General features: G+C 49.3%; 1 protein-coding gene across 1 annotated transcript in view; it reads left to right on the plus strand.

Moving 5' to 3' along the window:
• Nucleotides 1-24316, plus strand: part of unc13a (unc-13 homolog A (C. elegans)) — a 37350-nt gene that overhangs the window by 8750 nt on the left and 4284 nt on the right. Inside the window, 31 exon segments of the mRNA XM_066695913.1 lie at nucleotides 1023-1142; nucleotides 3524-4268; nucleotides 4404-4472; nucleotides 5118-5164; nucleotides 6570-6648; nucleotides 10557-10562; nucleotides 11108-11179; nucleotides 11283-11502; nucleotides 11941-12168; nucleotides 12310-12451; nucleotides 12545-12714; nucleotides 12886-13001; nucleotides 13459-13622; nucleotides 13829-13979; nucleotides 14140-14208; nucleotides 14366-14455; nucleotides 14607-14741; nucleotides 14954-15087; nucleotides 15189-15274; nucleotides 15383-15509; nucleotides 15592-15688; nucleotides 15957-16100; nucleotides 16248-16355; nucleotides 16638-16715; nucleotides 17073-17161; nucleotides 17372-17524; nucleotides 17756-17879; nucleotides 19250-19255; nucleotides 20826-20855; nucleotides 22874-22930; nucleotides 23056-23136. Coding sequence (XP_066552010.1) covers nucleotides 1023-1142; nucleotides 3524-4268; nucleotides 4404-4472; nucleotides 5118-5164; nucleotides 6570-6648; nucleotides 10557-10562; nucleotides 11108-11179; nucleotides 11283-11502; nucleotides 11941-12168; nucleotides 12310-12451; nucleotides 12545-12714; nucleotides 12886-13001; nucleotides 13459-13622; nucleotides 13829-13979; nucleotides 14140-14208; nucleotides 14366-14455; nucleotides 14607-14741; nucleotides 14954-15087; nucleotides 15189-15274; nucleotides 15383-15509; nucleotides 15592-15688; nucleotides 15957-16100; nucleotides 16248-16355; nucleotides 16638-16715; nucleotides 17073-17161; nucleotides 17372-17524; nucleotides 17756-17879; nucleotides 19250-19255; nucleotides 20826-20855; nucleotides 22874-22930; nucleotides 23056-23136 — 3937 coding nt within the window.

Consider the following 24316-nt stretch of genomic DNA (forward strand, 5'->3'; position numbering starts at 1 on the left):
ATATAGGTTTGTAGTGACCTCTGACACTGTACATTAGTCATATATTGACCCCTGATACTGTACCAGAGGCCTAATAAATATATACAGCAAATTTACTTTCAATTAGATGTTAGCTTCACTCCCCCCGAGGTCACCTCCCCCAGCAGGAGCCTCTGGGAATAAGTGCTGACTCCCGGCCCGGCACAGAGCTGCCCTCCTCCATAGAATCCGTACACTCACGCCAGGAGACACCCTGGACCCGCCCCCTGCCCTGTGTACAAGCATCTGGGGGAGAGGCTTTTGTGGAGGGGTGGGGGGTGCATGGGAGGGGAGGGGTGCTGCTGGTTTTGCTCAACACAAGCAACAAGAAAGTACAGGTGTGTGTGCCCATGGTGTGTGTGCTCAAAGACACCATTCACACAAACTCGGCACAACGCGCCACTGCATGGAGACTCGGGGGGGTGGAAGCTGACGATTGGTTTCACAATGTGAAGCACAATGATGCGTGATAGAAACATTAACCTTTATAATGTACAGAGTTAACAATAGAGAGAGAAAAAAGATAAAAACCGCAGAACACAGCAAAGTGTTACATAAATAAATCAGCGGAGAGAGAAACGCCGTGGCAAACAATTCCGCTCCCAGATCAGGTGTTAAAAGCATTGGTTGCCATGGCATTCCCTGAGTGCCGGCCGGACGCAGATGTCTGTGTGTTTATGTAGGATTTCTGTGCGCCTGTGAAGTTGATCATATCTTATCAACATTTATTTTCTGTACGTTTCCCCCACTCTATTGCTGCATCTGTAACACCTGCGTCAACTCGGCGTGCCAGCAAAGCCCGTATTGAGCTTGGGTTTCAGTCTCGGTGCAGTGGTGCTGTTGTGGCGGCTGGGCTCCCCGGGGGCGGCCGTGCCGTACCGGTTTGCGTGAAGCTGTCTTTGGGGGGGAGAAGCCGAGCAGAACAGTCAGAGAGAACCGGCGCTCCCGCTGGCCTGCAGCAGATACTGACACTCCTCCTCTCCTGCCTTCCCCCCCTCTCCCAGACACTATGATAGTTTAGACTCTGCCACCAACGGGCGCAGCGACCTCGAGTCCGTCTCGGGTTCGAGCCGCCTGACCAGCCGCCAGTACTCCCTAGACAGTAGGCACTCCCTCTCTGATAGGTGGGTTACCGCACCGCCCCCTCCCCCACCCCCTGCCGCTCCCTCCTGCCCCCGCTCCAGCCTGTGACTCCGTACCGCTGTGATGTCATTGGTGGAAGTTGTCGTCCTCGCTGTGTTTTGCATGCGCTCGCCACCCCTCCTCCCGCCCCAGTCCTTCCTGCCGGCACCCAGTTTAATCCTCTGTATCTCTGTAACTGTACCTATCTAATGTCCTGTATATACTGCTCTCTCTCTCTTTGTGTAAATAAATATATTTATTTATATATTTATATGTCTATCCTCTCTCTGATTGTTTGTGTCAGTATCAGAATGCAAAAGTGGTTTTTCTTTCATTTTTTGGAGGGATAAGCAGGTCTAATTATCTGAGAGGCAATGGTTAGGGAAACAAAAAATAGCTTTGAAATAATGTATAATATTTCTATTTCTGGACACAAACTTTTTCAATAGAGTAATTTAAGTTTTCCTGAATTCCTGTAAATACGCGTGTGAGGTTTGTGTGCAGGTGTGGATGGTGAGCCGCAGGTGGGGCTTCAGTTTTTCTGACGCGATATCCGGCAGAACCGTACAGAGCGCGCTCAGTCTGACGGGTAGGAAGACTTAGGAACTTGTTAGAGGGTGTTGGTGAGAGTGTAATTTGGACTTGAACTTGTGCGTCAGGCCGTGCATTGTTCCCTGTGCAGTGCTCTGTGGCGATTTCTGTGTGAAAGGCGCTATATTAAGTAAAGACTGATTGATTTTAGGATCCATTGGTTGGTTAATTGATTGAGGCAGTGCGAGAGGACTGGGGGGGTTCTGCGTACACAATACATGGGGAATGGGATTTGGGACAAGATAACACCAGTGTGTATGAACAGGGGAGATGGGGAGCACTAGGACCCGGAGGATGATGGGAAGGGAGGCTGTGAGGCTGTGTTGTGCAAGACTGAGACGGTTCTTGGTTTCCCGTCGCTGAAAAACAGCAGCAGTCGAGCCCTCTGGGATGATTGCATTGCAGGAGACAATAGGCACTGGAGCTCTGAGGCGTTTCATGCGTTTATTTATTTATTATAATCTTGTTCCCCTCAGTGTGTGTGTGTGTGTGGGGGGGAGGCATTATTTCTCCATATGGACCAGGACCCAGGAGAAATCTGGGAGCGGTGTTTGTTTTTTTATTTTATTCTGTTCTACTCTCTTCGGAGCTGTCAGTGAATTGACCAGCACTTTAAGGCGAGCTCACAGACTCAGTGAAGCACAGGGACTGAGTGCAGTTTGCCACAGGGCTCTGATGACCACAGGGCCACAGTGTGGAAACACCACGATCCACCTGTCTGAACCAAGGGGACATTGTTTCAGAACCTCAGGCCGAAACAGTTTGCCAGAGCCCTGTGGTGCAGGCTTCACTACTAACTGTGTCACAGCATCAATCACAAAGTCCACTTCTGTAATGGCGATTGGTACCCTGACCTTTGAACTCCAATGAGATAACATGTGCATAACAATCATTGCAAAACAAGACCACTAGGAGGCAGTAACAAAAACAAAAAGGGAAATACCTGGATTTCCCCATACGCATAACTCATATATGTGCAATATACATTAATATATTGTTTATATATCTGGAAAACATATATAAACATGTACTGTAATTATGCCGCAGGGTTACTCATTACTTAACGTGTTTTATGAGATCGGTCAGTACTGGTTTGACCAGCAGTAGTAGACACATTTCAATGTGACGTCCAGACACAGCTTCAGTCAGCAGCTTTGCCCTTAACGAGAAGCTGTGGCTGTCTTGTGCTTTATTGCTGGTTCTTCTCTTCTCTCTCTATTTTTCTTTTTCAATGGGTTCTATGCATTATTAATAACTTAACCGAGAATCAATACAGTGGAAATGTGTGTGAGCGTGTGTGTGTGTGTGCTACATCTCTCTCTCTACCTTTTTCCCTAATAGCCTAATTCATCACAGTCACAATCGATAAATATTTTTCCAGTTGGGTTGTTTTCCTCTCAGTGATCCGTTCCTCTGATCTGATCCTTCTTGCTTTCTTTCTGTCTGTCAGCTTTAGTGGCAATCCCCTTCTCCCTCTATCTTTCTGTCAGAGAAGACTGTATTAGATAATAGGGTTTCTACTCTGTGTGTGTGTGTGTGTGTGTGTGTGTGTGTGTGAGAGAGAGAGAGTAATCGTGTGTGTGAGTGTGTCTGTGTGTGTGTGTGTGTGTGTGTGTGTGTGTGTGTGTGTATGTGTGTGAGTGATTGTGTGTATCTCTTGCTCTCATCCCTCAGTACCTCCCCCACCTCTATCTCTCTCTACCCAAACTTAACCTCTCTCTCTCTCTCCCAACACCCAAACCACCCAACCCTTCCTGCTTCCGACACCCCCAACCCCCCCACCCCGGCACAGTCCCACAGGCAGCAGCCGCTACGCGTCATCCGGGGAGCTGAGCCAGGGCAGCTCCCAGTTGAGCGAGGAGTTCGGCCCTGAGGACGGCGAGAGCCTGCGGGGGTCCGAGCTGTACGACGACCCCGAGGACTCCTACCACTCCTGCCACAGCTCCGTCAGCTATGGCAAGGACTCGCCCGACTGGGACCCTGATGAGCCGGTGGAGGGTTACAGCGACGAGGGCGGGTACCCCAAGGACGGCGGGGAGGAGGGCGCGCTGTATGACGAGCTGGAGGAGGGGCCCGGGGAACTGTACGAGCCGGAGGGGGAGCTGTACGAGGACGAGGAGCTGTACGAGGAGGACGATGACCTGTACCCACCCGAGGCCCAGCTGGAGGAGGGCGAGGAGTCGTCGTACACCCCCACGCCGGGCGACACCCCCCTGTCCCCGCCCTCCGTCCCCGAGGCCCCTCTCCCCGCCGGCCGCCCCCCACTGGAAAAACAGCCCTCCCTGCACCAGACACAGACCCAGATTCAGACACCCGCCATCCTCACCCCTGTCCAGCCCCCTGCCCCCACCGCCCTCCAGTCCCAAGCCTCCATCGAAGTGCCCCCTGCCAAAGAGGAGCCCCCCGTGCTGCCGACCCCCGCCATGCCCACCCCGGAGCGGACAGAGCCCCTGGAAGACAGGTGAGGACCATGGCCTGGGACTGTGGGCACTGCGCTCCAACCACCACCGCTGTGTGCCAGCGCAGAATCACCCGTGGTCTTCCAAGTTCTCATTGTATTATCATATTTACTATTTTATATTTGTACTCCCTCTTACTACTGTCTCCCCCCTCTCTCTCTCTCTCTCTCTCTCTCTCTCTCCCTCAGTTACCCCGTAGGCGATGTCTCACAGGACTCCATGACTCGGGCCAAAGCCAACTGGCTGCGTGTCTTCAACAAGGTCCGTGTGCAGCTACAGGAGGTAGGTGCCGCCCCTCCGCTCCTCCATCATGCCCATTCAGTCCTGTTTCTGTAGCGGCTCGGCGGCGTCCGTCTGTGCGGTGTTTTTAATTTTTCTGTCATAAACGTTTGCTCATTATTTCCTGCATTGCTGTTGTTATGATTTAATTACACTCATTGTTTATTATTATTATTATTACTATTATTATTGTTGTTATGCGCATTATATGATGTTGTCATTTTGTACCTTCCTTTGGTTTGTTTTCACTCCATTTTGCTTTTTCGTTTTTTGTGTCCCATCTCGATTTTTGTATTTTTTCAGTTTTTTGCCGTTCCCATAGCGATTTTCATGTTGTCCTCTCTGATCGGTGGCCGCCCGAGCAGACTGACAGGTGGGTGAGTGTGTGTGTGCGAGTTGCTGTGTGTTCAAGGCGCTGCGGAGTGTCTCTCTCCCTGAGTGGCAAGTTGCTTAAAATTAAAAGTGTGGAATAATGTCTGTGTTACTTAACAGGCCAGTTGCATCGTATTGCACTTCATTGGATAACATTGCGCTGTGTGATTTCAGTGCCAAGGAAACCCTGGGTAGAAACCCAAGGAATAGAACATCACTTAAATTGCTCTGAGAATAACACACCCTCTCTCTCTCTGTCTCTTTCTCCCTCTGCAGGCTCGAGGAGAGAGTGGAGGTGGCCAGTCTCTGTGGTTTAAAGGCGGGTAAGTGTTCAGTTTCACTCCTTACCGGGACTCAAACACACACTAAGTTAAAGAAAGAAAGACAGCGAGCTGACAGAAAGCAGGACCCTACAGCGCGTCTCTGCTGATGCTGCATGTGTGACGCGGGCCGCTGGGTCATGACTCCGATAACTGGAGAGGCTGCGGTCCAGTGCCAGGCCACTCACAGATCTGTGTCTCCAGCGCCCTGCCCACTTTGTCAGCATCTCTCCCAGCATCCTCTGCTTCTCCCCCTATTGATTTCAGAGACTTAGTCCTTGCTTGCAGTTAGTCATTGCTTTATAACTGCTTTCTTCACAGATACACCGCATAATTAATGAATTACAGTCCCACGATGCACCTTGAAAGTGTACTTTGTTACCTTTTATCCCCAATAGGGAATTTATGCTAGAGATTTTTTTTTAAATTAGCAGGGTTTTAATTTTATTTAATATTGTGTTATTTTCCAGTTCTAAATTGCTGTAATGATGGCTGTGTAGCTCTCTCTCTCTTCCTTTGTTATTTTTTTGGTGGTGTTTATGGTTTTTCTGTGAGGTGAATGAGAGTGAGTGGGCAAGAGAGAGTCTCATGGAGAGAGAGAGAGAGAGAGAGAGAGAGGGAGAGGGGGGGTTATAGGGTTATAAGATGCTTTTCTGAATGAGTTGTTGTTGGATTGATGGAGATATGGAAAGAATCCTCAGGGGTGCTTGATCTTCCTCCCTCTCTCTATATTTTTCATGTGCTACATCCCCAGGAGGGTGGGATGGGGGCAGCTCTCTCTCTTTGTCTCTGTTTTCTTTCTCTTTGCTGAGGGATGTCTGACTCAAGTGAAATGCTGGCAGGATAGTAATCGTTTTGAGGGTCTTTACATTTTGTGATTCAGTGTTTTGGCCAAATAGATTTTTCCTGCTCACACCTCCCACTGTCCACTAACACTGACTGGTCACTAACTCCTATGAGTGTGAGTGTGAGAGATAGTGTGAGAGAGTGTGTGTGTATCTCCCTGCAGGTGGCTGTGTGTCATGACTCAGGTAAGTCTGCAGCTCACTTGTCAAAGCTGTTCCCAGGAGCACCGGTGGCTTAATGCCCTCTTGTAGCTGGGGGGCAGTTGTACATCGGGGCAAATCTGTGGATTTCGTTTAATGCCTTTTCTACCCCTCTACCCCCTAACTAAGAAACCCACAAACACATCCCCACTCTTGCCCCAGAGTCTGGACTTGGTGCCCTTCAGTGTGAAGAGGCCAGATTTGCAATGGCTGGAAACAGACCACAGAGTATGCCACCATCTATTCCTAACTGCCCCCAGTTATTACCCCAGTCTGGCTGGGTGGGTTTGCCCCGGGGCTGGGGGGATTGTTTGGGATTCCCTTTTCTTGTTTTTCACAGCACTCTTGCTATGTCTCTGCAGGCCAGGAGGGGCGCTGTATAGCATAGACAGCATGCCGGATCTCCGAAAGAGAAAGGCCATCCCTCTAGTTAGAGACTTGGTGAGAACTGCGCCCCCCCTGCCCCCCATACCCCTGTCTCTCTCTCACCCAGCAAATAACTCTCTCTCTTTCCCTTTAGTGTGTAGGAATACCCCTCCCTGACTGACCCAGACTACCCTCGTGCCCACCCTTCTCTCTTTAATCTCTCACTTATGCCCCACCTGCCCCTGTGGCAACCCCCCCGTCACACACACAGACCTCATTCTCCCATTATGATCTCTCGGCCCATCCTTTCTCCCTCTCACTTCATCTCTCTCCTTCCCCCCAGATTTCCTTGCCCCAGTTTTCTCTTCCATCACCGAGACACTTCCTCTGTCTTCAGCTGTTTGTTTTTGTTGTTCTCTGTTGATTGTGCTCTGTGTGCTGTCTCTCTCTTTCTTTCTCTCTCTCTCTCTCTCTCTCTCTCTCTCTCTCTCTCTCTCTCCTCTCTTGCTTGGTCTTTCTCTTCCACTCTCTCTCTCTGTCTCTCTTCCTCTCTCTTTCCTGCTCTCTCTAGAAGCCAGCTCACATTCTCCCCTGCCTTCTCATTGGCTGGCTGACTACACCATTTTCAGCCCTCATTAGCTAATTGACGCTTCCCACTAGCTACCTGATTGGCCGCCTGACTGATTGGCCCTAGTCTCCATTAATTCCAGAGGAACTCATTGACTCCTCCACCTCTGCTCATTAACAGCTCATTGGCCCCTCCCCTCTCCCCTGATTGGTTTCCTGCCTTGCCCATTCCCCTGATTACTAGTGAACTCAGTACCTAACTTCCTTTTTCTTAGTGATTGGCTTACAGACTTTTCCCCTCCCCCCCATCAGTCCTGATTGGCTCAAGGGCTTCTGCACTCTCCTCTGATTGGTTCCCTGACTCCCCCATGCTCCTCTTATTTCCTGGTGGACTCAGTGGCCCCCCAGCCCCCCAGCCCCATCCCTCCTCCTGCCCTGCCTCACTCAACCCCAGTCCTTTTCCAGATTGGCTCTCTGGCTCCTTGCCCCCCTTGTGATTGGCTCCCTGACTCTCCTCTGCTGAAATAGCTGCTGTGGGGGAGACTCAACCCCCACTGCCTCACCCCTCTCCCCCAAACCAGTGCTGTCGCCTGCTATGCATTATTTATGTATGTACTTATTTTGCTTTGTTGATCTCTGTTGGTTTTCACTGGAGTTGCTGAAATGGTTGAGTTTGTTTATTATTTATAGATGTATGTATGTATATATTTTTTGGTTTATTCCTTTTTGGGGGCCCCAGCTTGGTCTCCCAGGCTGTGTGGGGCCTGCCCTGTCTGACCCTGTGGATGTCTCTGTGTGTCTCTGGTTTTGGGTTTCGCGCTGCAGTGGAGCCGCGGTTAACTTCCTGCGTAGCATTGACAGCATGCCAGACATTAAACCCCGCCGCAAGTCCCTCCCCTTTGTCAGCGACCTGGTGAGCTTGCCGCGGGAGAGGAAGAGGAGGAGGGAGGGGCTTAGTGTTAAAGGGGCGAGGCCTTGTCTCTCTCTCTTTGCCTCGGTCTGGGAAAGAGGCAACACACATTTGGAAATAAATTTAAAAATCAATTATTAAGTGAATTAAACCATACATTTTTCAGGCACAGTGCAGGCAGAATAATCCCTCTCGTCCCACTCAATAGGAGGCGTGCTTAATTGGTTTTGGTTAATTGGCGAGTTGGGGCAGGAGGGTCCATTCAGACTCTTTGCAGAGATCGGCAAGCCTGCCCCTTTATAGAGCTGAGGACATGCCCCCACCATGCACACTGGCTTGAGCTTCCTGTCTCGGCCACGCTCGCAGGAAGTTTGGATTCCAGCTGTTTTAAAAAAAGAAATGTGGGAAAAAAATTCCATCCCAAAATTGACTCATTTTAATGCAGTTGAATTGGTGAACGCGGGACAGACACGACAGCTCACTGGTGTAACTGAGCCAATGGTCAGGCTGGCCAATAGCAGCGTCACTTCATCTCTCTTCATTCACTCCAGTGCTCACCCCATTATTACCCCAGGCTCCTCTGTGGGGATACAGATTTCCCTGGATCTCATGAAATTTAAGTTCAGTACATTTTTTCCTTGTTTTTATTCAATTTAAATATGTTATTTTTCTTGAAATATATATTTTTTATTATTATTTATTGTTTTTTGAAATTCTGTTCACATACTGATGTCGTGTGTCTCAGTCCGAATTTCTTTTAGTTTTTGCTGCCAAACCCCAAACCAGTGTGAACTCTGGAACCCAAGCTCCCTCTCGTGCTCTCACTCTCTTTCTCCCTCCCTCTCTTCCTCCCTCTCTCTGTGTCTGTGCTTTTCTTGTGTTGCCTTCTCTGGCTCAGAGGCCCAGTGTGCGTTGCAGTGTGCGTGTGTGTGTTGTGCTCAGTGTGGCAGCGCTGGCTGTGTCCCAGTCCCCGGCTCCTGTGGCTGGATATCACAGAGACAGATGGAGCGGAGAGAGACCGGGGCTCTGAAGGAGGGCTCAGCTCAGCTCTTCTCCTTCCCGTGCCGCTGTGCTCTCTGTGCCGTAACTGTGCAATTGGCCACAGTGTGTTGCCTTGCATCTTCATTATCAAAATATATACATATTATATATAGTGGAATATGTATATTTCAGAATACCACAGCTCAATCGCATTTAGTACCAACCAAGTGTTTACAATACTAATGCATTCCTGTGTGGGGTTCTTGAAATAGACACAGTTTTTTTCTAATTGAGAAATCAGACCATGAATCAATTACAAGTTGGTAAGTGCCATCGTCTAGCGAGACAATCTCTCCACTGAGGCACTTGGCGCCGTGGCCACCAGAATCTAAATTCCACAGAGCCAGAACCAAACCGAACCTGACACTGTTTTAATCTGTCAAAAAAACCACAAACAAACCCAAAAATAAAATAAAAGGAGAACACAGGGACAGAAGGCAGGGTGTGAACAGGAACCCCCTAACCAGGACAGCCTCCCTCACTGGGTACCTATTGGCTTCTTAGTCCCAGGACAGGAAATGGATTCTGATTGGCTGGGTCATCAGAGTTGCTGATTGGTACGTTCTGGAGATAAGGAAGTTGGAGCCACAAGCCCTCTTCCCTCTTGTTTTTGATTGTTTCTAGCTGTTCCTTGGCTAGCAAATGCTAGCTTTTTGTTTTGTTTTTGTTGTTTATTTTTGCTGGCAAAAGTTGCAACTCCGATTGTGTTTGAAGTAATTAATTACATTAAAAAAATAACATATTCTGACCTATTCTGGTAGCAGCACAGTTCTCAGAAGAGGCAGATTTCATAGTAGAGATGAGGTTTAACCACAAGGAGTAGCTGGTTTTCTCAGTGGCTCAGTGACTCCTGACAGTGTTAGTGCCCTGCAGGGCCTGGTTGTGGCTCCAGCTTCACTCCTCTCTCCACTAGGGGGCCCCAGCCTCTCAAGGCCCTGCCCTGAAAGCCACAGACATGCTATCGTGTTCATGTGATAGTGCACAGGTTTATAACTATAAAACAAAAAAATACACACACAAAAATATGATGAAGATGTTCATTTAGTGGTTCATTTAGTTCAGTCAACATATCTGCATACAGGGGCAGTAAGCTTGTAAGGCACAGGACCCCCCTTTATCTCTCCATCAGTCTCTGTCTCTGTGTTGGTGTGTCTCTCAGTTAGGTTTCTCCCTCCTCTTCCCTATCACTTTGCCTCTGGCCCTCTGACCGTCACTAGCTTCCACGCCGTCTCTTCCTGTCCCTCTCCTCCCTTGACTCACATTTGTCCTCTTCTTTTTTTGAAAATCTTTTAGCTTTCTTGAATTCTTTCTGTCTCTCTCTCTCTCTCTCTCTCTCTCTCTCTCTCTCTCTCTCTGTCTGTGTTGTCGATGTTGTTCTGATTGAGCTGTAGAAATCCAAAAAACAATTGAACAGTTCTAACTCCTGTTTCTCTCCCTCCTCCTCCTTCTCCCGGGCACTCCCCAGGCAATGGTGAGTATCCCGGATTGGTAACAATGCCATAAATGGTTTCATAGGAAGAATGAAATGCAGTTAAACTGATGGATGTTGACAAGCTTGAGGAATCAGTTCCAATGTGTCCTGATGAAGCCGTCTTTGGGGGCGGGTTTGGCACCAGGCCCTTGGCAGCAGGGTGGAGGGTAGCCCTTGGTCAGCTGAAGTTCTGTAAATAGATTTTGAATTAAATGGAAGAATGGGTCTGATGCCAAGCTCTTGGTTCTGGATGTCAACTGTCCAGATCAATTCAGTCCAGCCCTGTCCAGATCAATCCAGATCAATCCAGTTCAATCCAGTTCAGTCCAGTCTATGCCATATCAATCTAGTCCAGTCCAGTCCAGTTCAGGGTTCATAGGTCTCTTTAGATCACATACACCTGTCTGTTGGGCTTCAATTAACTAAATGAATTTAATCATGTAATTGAAAAAGCTCAGAGTAACCCCCTCCCCCACTAGGACCGGACTTGCCTGCCCCCCTCATTCTCTCTCTTTCTCTCTCTCTCTCTCTCTCTCTCTCTGCAGTCTCTGGTCCAGTCTCGAAAGGCAGGAATCACATCAGCCCTGGCCTCCAGCACCCTGAATAATGAGGAGCTGGTGAGTCCATCTGTCCATCTGTCTGACTGATTATCTCTCTGACCGCCTGTCTGTTTCTCTGACCCTCCGTCTGTCCATTTGTCCATCTTCTCTGTCTCCGCAGAAGACGCACGTGTACCGCAAGACCCTGCAGGCTCTGATCTACCCCATCTCCTGCACCACGCCACACAACTTTGAGGTGTGGACGGCCACCACGCCCACCTACTGCTACGAGTGTGAGGGGCTGCTGTGGGGCATCGCGCGCCAGGGCATGCGCTGCACGGAGTGCGGGGTGAAGTGCCACGAGAAGTGCCAAGACCTGCTCAACGCCGACTGCCTGCAGAGTGAGGGAGCCCGTCCCGTCCCGTCCCGTCCCCTCTGTCTCTACTGCCCTTCTCCTATATCTCTCTCCTCTCTCCTCAGCCCCATTTCTGTTTTCCCTACCACCTGTCTCCTCTACTCTGTTCACCTCTCCTGCTGCTGTCTTTCTCTTTCTCGTTTGCCTTCCCTCCCTCTCTCTCTCTCTCTCTCTCTGTCTCCCCCTCTCAAATTCAAACTATCTTTAACTGGTACAACCCTCACCTTCACCCACTCTCTTTAATTCTCCTTACCCCCCCCTCTCCCTCTCTCTCCCTCTCTCTCTCTATCTCTCTCAATTCAATTCAATTCAACTTAATAAACTTTATTGGCCTGACTGGTCCATCAGTGTGGCCACAGCGCTGACAACAGGTCCATGGGGAGCAATACACACAGTAATTATACTCTTTCTCTCTCTCTTTCAGGGGCGGCGGAGAAGAGCTCCAAACACGGGGCGGAGGACAGGACCCAGAACATCATCATGGTTCTGAAGGACCGCATGAAGATCCGGGAGCGGAACAAGCCGGAGATCTTCGAGCTGATCCAGGAGGTATTCGCTGTGGCCAAGGCCTCCCATGCCCAGCAGATGAAGCAGATCAAGCAGAGCGTCCTGGACGGCACCTCCAAATGGTCAGCCAAGATCAGCATCACCGGTGAGGACAGGAGGAGAGAGGGAGAGAGGGAAGAGAGAGAGAGGGAAGGAGGGAGGGAGGAGAGGAGGCAGGGTTAAGAATGGGGTGGAAGGGATGAGATGTATGTTTGATCTGTGCCCTCCCCCCCACTCTCTCCTGCAGTGGTATGTGCCCAGGGTCTCCAGGCCAAGGATAAGACGGGCTCCAGCGACCCCTACGTCACCGTGCAGGTGGGCAAGACCAAGAAGAGGACAAAGACCATCTACGGCAACCTCAACCCAGTGTGGGAGGAGAACTTCCACTTGTGAGTACAGCACACCACAGATACAGAGGTGATACATATAATAATAATACATTACCAATATAACTCTCTCTCCCTCTCTCTCTCTGCCCCCAGCGAGTGCCACAACTCCTCGGACCGGATCAAGGTGCGAGTGTGGGACGAGGACGACGACATCAAGTCCCGTGTAAAGCAGAGGTTCAAGAGGGAGTCCGACGACTTCCTGGGACAGACCATCATCGAGGTCCGCACGCTGAGCGGGGAGATGGACGTGTGGTACAACCTGGGTCAGTGTACTGAGGGCAGTCAGAGAGGGAGGAATGGAGGGAGAGGAAAGGGGGGAGGGTAGTGAGAGAGAGAGAGAGAGAAAGAGTAAAGAAGCTGGTTGGGTCCAGTCAGGCGTGGGAAATGGAGCGGTAGAGGATGGAGGGCTGAGTTTGTCCTTTCCCTCCCCGCAGACAAGCGCACAGATAAGTCGGCGGTGTCGGGGGCGATCCGGCTGCACATCAGTGTGGAGATCAAAGGAGAGGAGAAGGTGGCCCCCTACCATGTGCAGTACACCTGCCTGCACGAGGTCAGTGGCCCCCCACCCCGGTCTCCACAGGGACCTCACCGCTCTGCTCAGTTTGGGCTTGATTCCTTCTTGTTCATGATTTTAGTAATTGGATGTTTATATTTTATATTATTCATACTAATCCTGCATTTTATTTTATTTCCTTGTCTACTCTTATTATTAATCGTGTGTGTATTTAAGGTTGTTTTATTATTATTATATTATTTTATTTTTATTTTATTTGGTTATCAATCCTTTTATTTGTTTTCTGAGCTGAGAGAATCTGCCCTCCTCCTGTCTGTAACCCAGCTATTGTTCTTCTGTCCCCTTTCTGTCTCTGTCCATGTGGCTGCCTGTCTGTTTTTCTGTGTTGTTGTGTGGCTGTAATGCGTTTGTGTCTTTGCCTGCTCCTGTGTCTTCTGACCGGTGTGTCTGTCTGTGGCGCCTGTGTGTCTGTCTGTGTGTGTCCGTCCTACAGAACCTGTTCCACTACGTGACCGACGTGCAGAACACGGGGGTGGTGAAGATCCCGGACGCCAAGGGGGACGACGCGTGGAAGGTGTACTTCGAGGAGACGGCCCAGGAGATCGTGGACGAGTTCGCCATGCGCTATGGCGTGGAGTCCATCTACCAGGCCATGACGTGAGCACCGCCGCGCTGCCATCCAAAGGGAGGGAGGTTGGGAGGGACGGGAGAGAAAGGGGAAAGAGAGAGGGAGGGAGAGGGAGCTGTAATTGCTTCAGAGAGACAAGGTAACTGCTTCTCTCCCTCTCCCGCCCTCTCTCTCTCCATGTGCGCATATCACCCTACTGCAGTAATTCACAGTCTTTCACACCTGTCCCCCTCAGACACTTCGCCTGCCTGTCTTCGAAGTACATGTGCCCGGGCGTCCCCGCTGTGATGAGCACGCTGCTCGCCAACATCAACGCCTACTACGCCCACACCACCGCCTCCACCAACGTCTCCGCCTCCGACCGCTTCTCCGCCTCCAACTTCGGGGTGAGTGAGAGGAGCCCCAACACCTGCTCGTCGCATCGACTCCTGACGCCGGGTCACCACAGCCACATCGACAATCTTTTTTCATTCATATGCAGATACTTAGCACAGCAGTCGATGATGTGGGGTTTAATGTGTACGTTGTTTTGTGCGTCCTCTGCAGAAAGAGAGGTTTGTGAAGCTCCTGGACCAGCTACACAACTCCCTGAGGATTGACCTCTCCATGTACAGGGTAGAGTGAAGCTACACCCCCGAGACACATACATACACACACACACCAGGGGTCAGGCAGGGGGTGGGAGAGCTCTGGTGAGTTAGTCAAGTGAGGGAGTCAGATTTCAAATGTCTCTTTTCCCTGACCCTCACTTGTCTATTTATTTACGTCACAGAATAACTTCCCAGCCAGCAGCCCAGAGCGGCTACAGGATCTGAAGTCCACAGTGGATCTGCTGACCAGCATCACTTTCTTCAGAATGAAGGTAATGATTTCCTCTTCCTCTCTCTCCCCTTCCCTCTCTCTCACTATATCTATTCATCTGTTTTCACTGAGAAATGTGTAAAAATATAAAAGGGGCTATTGTTTTTAATTATTACATATATTTAGTGTCCCCCTCCCCTCTCTCCCCTCAGGTCCAGGAGCTGCAGAGCCCCCCCCGGGCAAGCCAGGTAGTGAAGGACTGTGTGAAGGCCTGCCTGAACTCCACCTACGAGTACATCTTCAACAACTGTCACGAGCTGTATAGCCGAGAGTACCAGAGCGACCCGGTGAGCCCCCCACTGTCTCTCTGTATCTCTGTCTCTGTCTCTCACACTCTTACTCTCTGTCTTTTCTCTCTGTCTCCCTGACTCTCCTTCTCTTTCTCTGTCTTTTTCAATCTCCCTATCTCTTTCTGTCTCTCTTCATCCTTCCCTGTCTGTTTACTGGCTCTGTGCTCTGCTGAAATGTCTCTTCCCCTTCCATCTCCCATCCCCGCCAGGCCAAGAAAGGCGAGCTGCCCCCCGAGGAGCAGGGCCCCAGCATCAAGAACCTGGACTTCTGGTCCAAACTCATCACTCTGATCGTGTCCATCATTGAGGAGGACAAGAACTCGTACACACCCTGCCTCAACCAGTGAGTTTGTGTGTCAGGGCCCAGTCGGAGCTCCCCCAGTGCCAGGGCCCAGTCAGAGCTCTCCCCACAGTAACTCTGCTGTGTTCTGCCCCATCCTCCAGGTTCCCCCAGGAGCTGAACGTGGGGAAGATAAGTGCGGAGGTCATGTGGAACCTGTTTGCTCAGGACATGAAGTATGCCATGGAGGGTGAGTGCAGTGCAGCGAACTTAATCTGCTGTTTTTCACTCCCTGTGATATCTCGACTCCTAACCCTCGCCTCTCTCCTCTCCTGGGTGTGCGTGTGTTTCTGCTCAGAGCACGACAAGAACCGGCTGTGTAAGAGCGCGGACTACATGAACCTGCACTTCAAGGTCAAGTGGCTCTACAACGAGTACGTCAAGGACCTGCCCTTCTTCAAGAGCCGCGTGCCCGAGTACCCCGCGTGAGTACCCCTCTGCTGCCCAGCCTGAGGACAGACCCCCGGCTGCTGCCACCGCAGTGACCGCTTGGTTGGTTTCCCTCAGGTGGTTCGAGCCGTTCGTGATCCAGTGGCTGGATGAGAACGAGGAAGTGTCTCGAGACTTCCTGCACGGGGCGCTGGAGAGAGACAAGAAGGATGGGGTAAACTGGAGCTCCAGCCTGCTCTCTCTTTCTCTTTCACTGTTCTCCCTCCTCTCCCCTCTCCTCTCTCTCTCTCTCTCTGCCTCTTTTTCTCGTTAACGTTGAGAAATTTGATCTCCTCCCCCTCTCTCTCTCTCACTGTCTCCCTCTCCCTCCCCCTGCTCCTCTTCCTCTACTTCTCTCACCTCATCATCCACACTTCCGTTTCTCTTTCTCTTCCATCTCTCCCCCTCCCTTTTTCTCGCTCTGTCTTTCTCTCTGCTTTCAGTTCCAACAAACCTCGGAGCATGCGCTGTTCTCCTGCTCGGTGGTGGACGTCTTTTCCCAGCTGAACCAGAGCTTCGAGATCATCAAGAAGCTGGAGTGTCCTGACCCCCAGATTGTTGGCCACTACATGAGGCGATTTGCAAAGGTTATTCTTATTGTTTTAACTGTGTTTCTGTTATTACTGTTGTCAGCTGTTATTTTGGCTGAAGTCTTTAATCTCCATCTCTCCACCATTCTCCCCCTCTCTCTCTCCCTCTCCCTCCCATCTCTCTCCCTCTCTCTTTCACTACAGACTATCAGTAATGTACTGCTATCCTATGCTGACATCATTGCCAAGGACTTTGCCAACTACTGCTCCAAGGAAAAAGTGGTGGGTCTCTCTCCAGCAGGGGCACAGCTCGCCCACTTACTGACTCACAAGTGTGTGCTGAGCCTGTGTTTAAGTGTGAGTGTGCCCTCTGACCGTGTGTGTGCCCTCTGACCGTGTGTGTTGTGTGTGTTCTCTGTGTGTGTATGTCTGTGTGTGTGTGTGTTGTGTGTGTGTCTGTGTGTGCTCTGTGTGTGTGTGTTTGTGTTGTTTGTCTGTTAGTGTCTGTTAGTGTCTGTGTCTGTGTGTGTCTATGTGTGTTGTGTGTGTGTTGTGTGTGTGTAATTTCTGACACTGTGTGTTGTTTCTCTGCAGCCCTGTATCCTGATCAACAACATCCAGCAGCTCAGAGTGCAGCTGGAGAAAATGTTCGAGGCCATGGGGGGCAAAGATGTGAGCGGCTCCCTGTTCACGCACTCACCCGCTGTCTCGCTCTCTCCGTATCTCACTGTCTCACTGTGTCGCTCTTGCTGTCTGACTGTCTCACTGTCTCGCTGTCTCGTGTTCTCACGGTCTCAGTGTCTCCATGTCTCTTTCTCCCCGTCTCCATGTCTTGCAGTCTCGCTCTCACTGTCTCGCTGTTACTGTCTCCCTGTCTCGCTGTCTCACTGTCTCCCTTTCTCCCTGTCTCGCTGTCTCGCTGTCTGCTGTCTCGCTCTCGCTGTCTTGCCGTCTCGCTGTCGCTGTCTTGCTGTCTGGCTGTCTCGCTGTCGCTGTCTCGCTCAGTGCAGCTCTGTCTATGTGTTGCAGCTGAACGTGGAGGCCAGTGACATCCTCAAGGAGCTGCAGGTGAAACTGAACAATGTGCTGGATGACCTGAGCAGAGTCTTTGCCACCGGGTAAGGGAGGGAGCCGCTCGCCCTCTTTCTCTCTCTCTTTCTCTCTTGCTCTCTTTTCTCTCTCTGTCTCTCTCAAAATGAATCTTTTGTACACAAGAAATATTTAAAGCACTGCAAAAAGTGCAGTAACACAATCAGCATTTTATTAACTCGGTATTTATTAATAAGTGGTTTTATTCCGTACACGTCTGTCTCTGCGTCTCGCTGCAGGTTCCAGCCGCATATCGAGGAGTGTGTGAAGCAGATGGGCGATATCCTGAGTCAGGTGAAGGGCACCGGCAATGTGCCCGCCAGCGCCTGCAGCAGCGTGGCCCAGGACGCCGACAATGTGCTGCAGCCCATCATGGACTTCCTGGACAGCAAGTGAGGGCTGGAGCACGCGCACACACACATGCTTAGAAACACACACACGTAGAAAAATGGCACAGACCAGCTCACAGGTCCCATTCCCACCAGTGACCTACAGACCTCCTACAGATCACACCTAGTCTCCCTGCACCCTGAGCTCTGATCTCCTGTGTTCTCTCTCTCTCTCTCTCTTTCTTTCTGCTGTCTTTCTTCTCTCCTCTGCCTGTCTCCCGGCTCCTCCTCCAGCCTGACTCTGTTTGCCAAGATCTGTGAGAAGACGGTGCTGAAGCGGGTGCTGAAGGAGCTGTGGAAGCTGGTGATGAACACCATGGAGAAGACTATCGTGCTGCCGCCCCTCACTGACCAGACGGTGTGTACTGACGCCACACACACACACACTGATACACACTGATGCCACACACACACACTCACACACTGATATTGTCGGCATAAGCCAGATCAGAATGAAATGACTGGGAACGTCCTGCAGGTAAAGGCTGCCGCTGTGGACTCCCATGTGTGCTCTGCAGCTCACATCCACCGGCAGGGAAACACACGCACACACGCACAAACACACACACAACACCGGGACACAGCTGCACCCCAGACACACAGGACCCCCTGGTGCTGCCTCCGCTGTCCCCTGCACAGGGCTGGGACACCCACCTCCCTGTCAGACCTCCCAGACCGCAGACCTGCAGCCCACAGCCAGGGTCAGGAGTGCTGGGGGCTGTAATCCGGAGGAGCAGACCGTTAACAAACCGCCTGATTCTGACCAGCTACAGAGAGGCCGAAGGGAGAGAGGGAGGGAGAGAGAGAGAGAGAGAGAGAGAGGGAGGGATGGTGACACTGGTTTAGCTGTTTAATTTTTGTTTTCACCTTTTTTCTTTTTCCTAGTATTGTTTGAAATCCTCTACCGATACTTTGTGTGTGTCTGTGTGTGCGTGTGTGTGCTTGTGAGAGTGTGCATGTGAGACTGCTTGTGTGTGTGTGCGTGTGCGTGTGCGTGTGAGAGTTTGCGTGTGCGTGTGTGTGTGAGAGTGTGTGTGCATTTGTGAGAGTGTGTTTCCAGATTCCAACCTAGAAGGCCCCACCACTTCCCACTCCGCTGTCAGTCACTCAGTGTGACTGATGTTTAGGAAGGGGTGGGTTTGAACTTGGCGACGCACTGGAGATGGAAATCTGTACCCTATCACTGTCTCTATATACAGCTAAACGTGTGATTCTGAGTTTAGATTTCAGTGCAAAAAATTATCCAAACATAGATAGAATGATAATATAAATACTCATTTGCCACAGTTGTAACTCTGCTTGCCAGTGCCAAGCAAGAAACGGACGAGTTTCCACTCAGTAAGCAACTTGGCAACTCCATCACTGCCAGCCTTTATTTTTTATTTATATTGTTTTTTTTATATTTCTGCTTAATAAAAGAGACCCATATCCCTCCCTAACTGATCTTAGTTATTATTATTATTATTATTATTTATTGGAAGTTGAGAAGAGCAGGGAGAGAGAGCCCATGCATCTGGGAGAGGGAGACTGCCAGACCAAGCTCCCTCCCTCTCTCTCCCTCTCTGGCTCTGGTGATTGCTCAGTTTGTATCTCTTGGTCAGGAGGTCAGTCAGCTGGTCAGTCGGTTGCTAGGTTGGTTGGTTGGTTGGTTGACCTGGGGGCCGTTAACAGCGTCACTGACCTTTATCTCTGGTTGTTACACCCTGCTCCTCTGCGCTCACTCCACAGATGATTGTAAGTACAGCACTCATGTGTGTGTCCGTCTGTCTGTCTGCAGTGCGTCAGTACAGGTGGCCAGTCTGTTATATGTGGCTGCAAATACCCCCCCGAACAAAACCCCTCCCCCTCCACTCCTCTCTCTCTCTCTCTCTCCATCTCTGTCCTTCACATTCTTCTTTCATTCAACTCTCTTGTTCCAGTCTCTCTTTCTCTCTCTCTGTCTCTCTCTCTTTCTGTCTCCCTCCCTCCCTCCCTGTCTATCTCTCCCTCTCATTCCTCTTTCGCACCACTCCCTCGTTCCAAAGTCTCTTTTTCTCCCTCCCTCTCTCTCGCTGTCTCTCTCTCTGCCCTCTGCTCTCTGCATTGTGTGCACTGGGTTCCCTGTTCTCCGATGGTTTACTTCCAATGTTGTGGTTTCGATTTTATAGTGCCCCCCCACCCGCACACCTCCTCTCCTCCTCCACCTCCTCTCCGCCTCTCCTCCTCCCTGTTTGACCGCTGCCTCTCTGTGGATCCGCTGCTTGCGTATGACCTTTGAACTCCACTGTTTTCTGCCAGTCTGTGTTGACTCGAGGCCTGCTGTGTCATCTGTCTTGGTTTGGTTTGGTCGTTTCTTCTTACTGTTGTTCTTATTAGTATTCTTATTATTTATGTATTTAATTGACATTTATTTGCACTTTATAAAAATGGAGAAATGTTTGCTCTGGATTCTCAGGTTTTATTTTTATTTTAGTTTCTCTCTTTCTATCTCTCTGTTTCTCTCTTTCAACACAATGCACATTTTTGGAAAAAGTCTTAATGGTTTTATTTACTTATGAATTCTTGCCTGTATGACTATGAATATTTTGTTCCTTCTTGTGTCTTTCTCTTCTTCCACGGGCTGGTGATACACTCACACAGTGTACACACCTACACACACACCCACACACGTGTGTACACACCTACATCTACTCACACGTGCACACACTCATGCAGCCTTTGAATTTAAGATCTGGCCCCAGCCACTCTCTGTAAAGCTTCATGCAATTTAAATCATTATTCATTTGGATTTTTATCATCATTTTTTGGTTAGTTGTTTACATTCCACCACTTTTTTCTTTTACTCAGGGATTGTTTTTTTAATAACGTACAATCTATCTATTCTCTCACTGGATCTGGAAGGGTGGTGGTGTTATAATAAAATATATAATATAAATAATTTTCATAATCATCTGATTGTTGCAGGATAAGTGTACTGAACCAATATATATATATTTATATATAAATTAGACAGAGGAGTTGTTTTATGACATCTGTTGAGCAAGTCTCATGAACTAAAAGATTGCTGATTGGCTGATCTGACTCACTAGTAGGAGAGCCCAGTGCCTACTGGTTGATCTGACCCAAGTGCAGCTCTGATTGGCTGAGAAAACAACCGACATGGTGCTGATGATGGAGGGGCTGGACTATGACAGCAGCCAGAGGTCAGCCCGACCCGGATAATCCCCTGTCAGCCAATCAGCTGCACCACAGCCCCCAAATCCCTCCCCCTAGAGGCGTGGCCCACTGTCTTCCTAAGATGTCATTAACTGTTGTCTCTTTGCAGGGCAGGGTGAAGCTCGCTTGTCACAGCGATGTAAGAACTGACACTGTCATAGCTCAATATGTCCTGTCCGTCAGTCCGTCCGTCCCCACCCCTCTCTGCCAGCCTCTCTCTCGGTGTCCATCTCCCCCCACCCCCCCACTCTCTCTTTCTCTCTCTCTCTCTCTCTCTCTGTGTTTCTCTGGCCCTCTGGCCTTTACACAGGCCCTGATAGCCGCAGAGCTGAACATCTGGTGGAGACAATCAGCCGTTATTTTTATATTTTTTTAAAAACCTGTTAGTCTGCCCCATTCCCCATCCAACTGTGAGTGCTCGATAAATCTCTGACCCCACTCCCCCAGTTGCCACCACAAACCACCTTCCCCTCACTTCTCCCCGCTTATCTGACAGCGGAGGCACAGCAGGAGAGGGACGAGGGGCACAACCCTGTAGTCAGGTCCCAGTGCAAGCAGACGGTCCGGTCCAGAGAGTGAGCTGAGCTGTGTAGAATTCCCCAGGGGCATCCTGAGGCAGACAAAGCCTGTCAAAGAAGAGAGAGTGACAGAACTATGTGCTTCTTAATACAGACCTAGCATTTTATTACTCTGAGATATGTATACATATATATATATATTGTTTATTTTGCTGCTTTTTTGGTTTGTTCTTTTTCATGTTCTTGTTTTGTTTTTTCTTCTACACCTAGTCACATTGGATATATTCAATGTGGGACACAACCGCTCCCAAATGTGCAAGACTTCCCAGGTTGCCTTGCGGTTCTGATTTTACTGTTTCAGATTAAACTGGTGTAGTTGTACATGGCAGAGTGAGGACAGCTCCTCTTCATAGCGATTAAATGCAGGCCGGTGAAAAGTGTCTGAACTCTCGATGTGCTCGGCTCGGACCGGCCCGGCGTCTTCTCTGCGGACAGGCAAAGCTCGCCCAGGGTTGGCTTTCTGGCGCTGGTTGATGACATCACTGTTTGCGCTGGCGGTGGAGGGGTGTTAATGACCTCACCCGTTTCATTCAGTGTCAGATCGTCCTCCACAATGCAGTGCGGGTTGCTGTTGGAGGACGCCTCAGTCCAATACGTGAGAATGATTTCTGTCTAATAGTGAAAACAGCCCCAGAAGTGAACCTGCTATGTTTGGTACAGTGGGAACTGTTGTGTCCAAAACCAGCACTCCCCCCCACCCCCCCAAGGAATTGTGTCCAACACCAGCACTCCACACCTGTTACAGGCTGATACGCGATACATCACTGCATTTCCACTGGATTCACTTCTTAAACCTTTGGCTCTGTCTCTCTGCGTCTGTGTGTGTGTGTGTGTGTGTGTCTCTCTGCGTCCGTGTGTGTGTGTGTGTAGCTGGCGTGTAGGAATGTGTAAATTCTCCATGTGCGTTGTATGTGCACACTGTGTACGGGGTCGCCAGTTGACCTGGTGAGAGACTGGACACTTAGTGAGATCAGACAAGGTTGTAATACACATATATGTGTATATTTTGTAAGTTGCCTTTGAACTGAAATGGATTGACACACACAGACACTGAGCGCAGTCTTTAGTCCACAGGAATTAGGGAGAGGGAGAGGGAAAGGGACAAACCCAGCCCCAGAAAATAATAATCATTATCATCGTCCTAGTAATAATAATAAAGAAGATACAGATATTGCAGGTCACTCCAGGTCATTTGTTTATTTGTGGATTGATGCTCAATCTGCATCAGTTTCAGTTCAGAGGTGTCTCACTCCGGTCCGGTTTTTCAGTCTGGATAATACAGGGGAGGGTGGCGCCCCCTGGTGTGTGTGTCGGGGGTGGTGGGCAGGGTTGTGTGCATCTATGGGTGGTCTGGAAGCCTGTGAGGGAGAGGGAGAGGAGTGTGTGTCGCTGGGTGTGATTCCTGCGTGTGTGTGTGTGTGTCTGTGTGAGAGTGAATGTGGCTCTGTTGTGCATTGTGTAGCTTCCTCTCCCTGTGCTGTGGTGTAACTGTGATATTATCCTGCAGCACACAAATAGCAGTCATCTCACAGCCTCCCTCTCTCTCTCTCCCTCCCTCTCATTCTCTCCCTCTCTATAGGGGACTCAGCTGATTTTCAATGCAGCCAAGGAGCTCGGCCAGCTCTCTAAACTCAAGGTACAGAACTCACTCTCCTGTTTTTACTTATTTGTTTTAGTTTAATGTATGCAGAAAATCCTGAATCCTTCAGGTGCCAGCTGTGTTGGATGCGAAACAAAATTCTCTCTCTCTCTCTCTCTCAGGACCATATGGTGCGAGAGGAGCCCAAGTCTCTCTCTCCTAAGCAGTGTGCTGTGGTGGAGCTGGCACTGGACACCATCAAGGTAAGGGCACCATCAAGACACTGGCAGACTGACCTACGAACACACGGATGCACTGACTGACTGACACACTGACTGACTTAAGTGACAGGCAGACTTACACACAAACAAACCCACTGACACACTGACTGACAGCGACAGAAGGACCAGAGTTGTAACCAATTCACTAAAACTGGGACTCGAATCAAGTCATCTAGAAGTAAAGACTCCAGTCGAGTCGAGTCAGTGAGGTGCCAAATTCGAGTTGAGTCGAGTCAAGTCACTGAATTTGTCTAGTTGAGTCGAGACACCTATCTGGCTCGAGTCACTTCGAGTCATTAGTTCCGACAATCAACAATATATACAGGGTTGGGAGGGTTAGTTTTAAAAAGTATTCGATTACAGGATACTGATTACCCTGTTTTGAAAATAAACTACAACCTAATCCAATACATTACTCATAATAAAGTCAGTAATGTAATCAGAATACGTTTAGATTACTTTTGGAATACTTTTTTTCCTTTATAAAAAAACAAAAGCAGACGAGTTCAAGAAGTGAAACAAAATGTACTTCACATTCTAATATGGATGACGTATTGAAATTGTTTATTTTTATCCACAGTACAAACAATTAAAATGGTAATTAAGAGTTGCATCAGTTTAATGTTCTTGCATATTTATACTTTGCATTTTGTAGTAGTGTATGTGTTTTTAAACAAGTGAAACTGCATTTTGATACAAATCAGACATAATGTGTTAATGTCAAAGAAGGTGTATTATGTTTCACAGTCATTTTAATGCAGGCGTTGGTTTCAGTTTTCTGCTAATCACTGATATTGAGAAACACATGTTCTTGAAAACTTAAATAGGTAACTTACCTGTAAATTGTAAGTATGTTTAATGCTTATAAAGACTACAGTTTATTTTGTTCTATCTGTGAAGATACACGGATCAAGCAACTTCTATAATAAAGGGGATTTAGATGCCATGTATTGTTCTATCCATGAGAAATGCAGTCGCCGGTTTCAATTCACCAGCACGGAAAGCACACCCAAAGTGGTTTACCCCATGCCACAATTTAGTGTCTTGTATTGCAATGTGAGCATTCTGAGGATTGTTTTCTAATATTTAAAAGAAAGTCCCCAAAACCATTCCTGCTCCCTTTGATAGTAGAAAGGGTCCCCTTCTAAAGTACAGTAGTTTT

Source organism: Amia ocellicauda, chromosome 22 (genome assembly GCF_036373705.1).
Source record: "Amia ocellicauda isolate fAmiCal2 chromosome 22, fAmiCal2.hap1, whole genome shotgun sequence".
Lineage (NCBI taxonomy): Eukaryota > Metazoa > Chordata > Actinopteri > Amiiformes > Amiidae > Amia > Amia ocellicauda.